The 3,077-nt window shown below is 37.5% G+C and overlaps 1 protein-coding gene across 2 annotated transcripts in view; it reads right to left on the bottom strand.

Annotated features, from left to right (window-relative positions):
• Positions 1-2,143, bottom strand: part of LOC106883507 (stAR-related lipid transfer protein 13) — a 75,541-nt gene extending 73,398 nt beyond the window's left edge. The window contains exon 1 of one of the 2 annotated variants that reach the window (XM_052972400.1): positions 1,934-2,143. In XM_052972400.1, coding sequence (XP_052828360.1) covers positions 1,934-2,122 — 189 coding nt within the window. In that variant the 5' untranslated portion in view covers positions 2,123-2,143. The remainder of the gene's footprint in view (positions 1-1,933) is intronic. The other variant, XM_014934536.2, reaches the window with a different exon arrangement.
• Positions 2,144-3,077: the final 934 nt, after the last annotated feature.

Below are 3,077 nucleotides of genomic sequence, written 5' to 3'. Positions count from 1 at the left end.
GCACAAGAGCCAGTCCAGGGGCACTGGCAACGATCTCACTCGAAAATCCTTAGACATGCCGCGGGCACAAGTGCCAGAAAGGCGATGCTGGGCACAGGTGCCATCACAAATTCGCTTTCGCTTGCCCCAATAAGTCTTCGCAAGCTGAGTTTCATGTCCAATTTAACTCGATTTTGATTTCACTTGCCTCAACAGGTCTTCGCAAGTGGAGTTTAGTGTCCAATTTAACTCGATTTCGATTTCACTTGCCTCAACAGGTCTTCGCAAGTGGAGTCCAGTGTCCAATGAAGGAAGGTACGCCTAAGTGGACTGGTTGAGGCCTTAGATTTAGATCTCACTTCAAATAATTAAATTGGTATTTTCTTGTTTACATGAGTTTTAATTACATCCCACTAATAATTTGAAACAGTGAAAGATTACATTAATTTGGTAAATATGCCTGTAGTTTCTGTGTTGTTTTACAAAACCTCACATTTTTTACACGCCATACACATACAACTGTTACTGTCATTCTCTGAAAATTTTGTTGAATTCCAATTAGTAGTTTAAAAAAAAAAAAAATGGTACGTCATTAATAATTTGAAACAGTGAATATAACGTACTGTTCTGTGATGTTAAGATCAGCAAAAATGTACTCCAGATGGTGAGAAATAAATATTATTTAAAAAACATAGCATATATTTTTATGAGCTACAAATAGTTTCCTCTGATGAAAACAACTCAGCATTTTATAACATGTCTAGTACCTTCACACAATCCTCAGGCTCTGCCCACATGGTGTAATAAGGTAAAACAGGATGACAAAATAGGAGAAAATATGAGAAAAGGCGAGAAATAGATGTAAAAGGTGGAAGGTTGAAAACATTGGAAAACGAAAAAGAAAAAAGAATGGGGGTAATTAGAATTATGTCTCCTTTGACTGTAAAGCCATAAGATTGAATAGATAGGGGCTTAGAGTCTGCAGTACAGCTGCTCAATTTGGAGAGGGTGCTATTTTCCAATTTGCCAACAGGAATTTGCCCATATATTTACATCCACAGAAAATTTCAGATATGGAATTCAGCAGTGTGGCGGAGTTCTTAGATCTGGAAAAGGATCTGTGATCTTTCAGTTATGCATAGTTTACATTTTTTTGATCCACTGACATATGGTGTGGACTTTTCAAGTATTTTCCACTTGGTTGTATGTGGTGTGGTGTCCACCTTCAAACCCCATACCAGACTTTACTTTTGTCCCTGCACCAGAAGGAAGATATGTGATTAGCATAGTGATTTTTCAAGTTGCCTTCAAATAGTCTAATGTAGCTCTTCTTTTCGGTTTTGTTATCATCTAGCATTGCTGTAATTTCTGCCTCATATATGATGGATTGAACTATCTACCCCTTGTCAAGTGGACAGGTTCCTGAGTCTCAACAGTTATAATAGGGAGTAGGCTGTTGGTCATGTTTGCATGTAATGATACTCTTCATATTGGGGCAGCAACTATAGGATAATTTAACTGAGTGCCTATTGAATATTTTTCTGTACCTGTGTTTTATTGGAAAGTGTTTGTCTAAGAGAGACAAAATTTTTTTACCTATGTTGGTTTTGACATTGAGGGAAAGTGGGGGTGTGACCCAAATTATTCTCTACATCTATTTTGAGGTCATTTTTTTTTTTGTTATTCTTATTATTACTAGAGGGGTTGTAAATAGATTCATCAGTAAAGCCACAACTGGCTACAGCATTGTTGTAGTAGGGGGCTGCCTTCTTGAAAACTTCTTTGGAGGAAGAGATATTCAGTTACTTATTTTGGCTCTCAGGTTTTTATGGGGTGGGGTGCATGACCAGACTGTGTACATAGGAAAGTTTCTCATCAGATAAGGTTTATAAGAGGAAAAGTTTAGGTCTAGAGAAACATCTAAAAAATCAACTTTTGACAGATTAGTACTCACAGAGAAAAGGGATTTTGAGTTGTCAATCATGAAGACAAGACATTCATGGGCAGGTTCCAGCACTTCTTTGGAATCAGGAACACCTGTTTGTTTCTTGTTTCTCAACAAGCTTGGACTGTTAGAACTCTTCAGACTGATTACATTGAACAGAGAAGGGGCAAAACACACTGCTAGATTGCTTGCTGTCATCTGTCATAATAATAATAAGAAGAAGAATAAGAATAACAACAATAACAACAGTAACAATAAAACAATTTATTGTAAATACTGAAAAGGAGATTGGCCTTGATGAATGCATTAAAACAACATTCTTCAAGGGAAACACTTGAAAATGTACAACACAACACACAGATAGACAAGTTTATCATCATCAAAGAATTAAATCTTGAAAACAAAACAAAACAAATATTTAGGTGTATGTGAAGAGGATGGCCTCTAGCATTCACAAATGCATGGAAAAATACAGAAAGGATGTTATTTTATCCTAGAAAAAATGCAGAAAGAATGTTATTCTATGCTAGAACACAAGCTATGAAATAGGATTGATGCAATTAATACCCTAGCCATATCTGATGTGACCTGAGTGTGTAGGCACAGTGTGGGGTGTGTGGCTGTATGGTTTAGTTGCTTACTTCCCAACCATAAGGTCTTGGGTTCATTCCCATTATGTAGCATCTCAAGCAAGTGTCTTTGTTGTGTTGACGCCCCCACACGATGAAGTAGGCTAGCCCAATACATAGATATAGAGGGAGAAGTCTAAATGTCGAGGTAGTTGACTAGAGGTCATCTGGACGTGCGATATAACAGTGGTGACAAGGATTTCGTAGATCACACAGCCACTGTGTAGTATTGTGATAAAACAGTGGTGATGAGGATTTTGTAGCTCACACAGCCACTTTTGAATAGTACCGAAATGGAAGAGTTACTGAAAGCAGTTGTAAAACAACAAGAGCAGCAGCAACTACAGAAGTTAAGAGAATTGTTACTGCAGGCGAGAAATAGTACAGAATCATTTTCAGCAGATGATGTTGCAAATTCCATCAAAGAATTTCACTACAATCCGGATAAAGGAACTACTTTTGCTGCATATTACAGACGATACGAAGACATATTCCGAGGGGAATGCAAGGGATGGTCTAGTGAA

Source organism: Octopus bimaculoides, chromosome 13 (assembly GCF_001194135.2).
Source record: "Octopus bimaculoides isolate UCB-OBI-ISO-001 chromosome 13, ASM119413v2, whole genome shotgun sequence".
Taxonomy (NCBI): domain Eukaryota; kingdom Metazoa; phylum Mollusca; class Cephalopoda; order Octopoda; family Octopodidae; genus Octopus; species Octopus bimaculoides.
The sequence above is the reverse complement of the archived record's forward strand: the minus strand, read 5'-3'. Positions and strand labels throughout refer to the sequence as shown.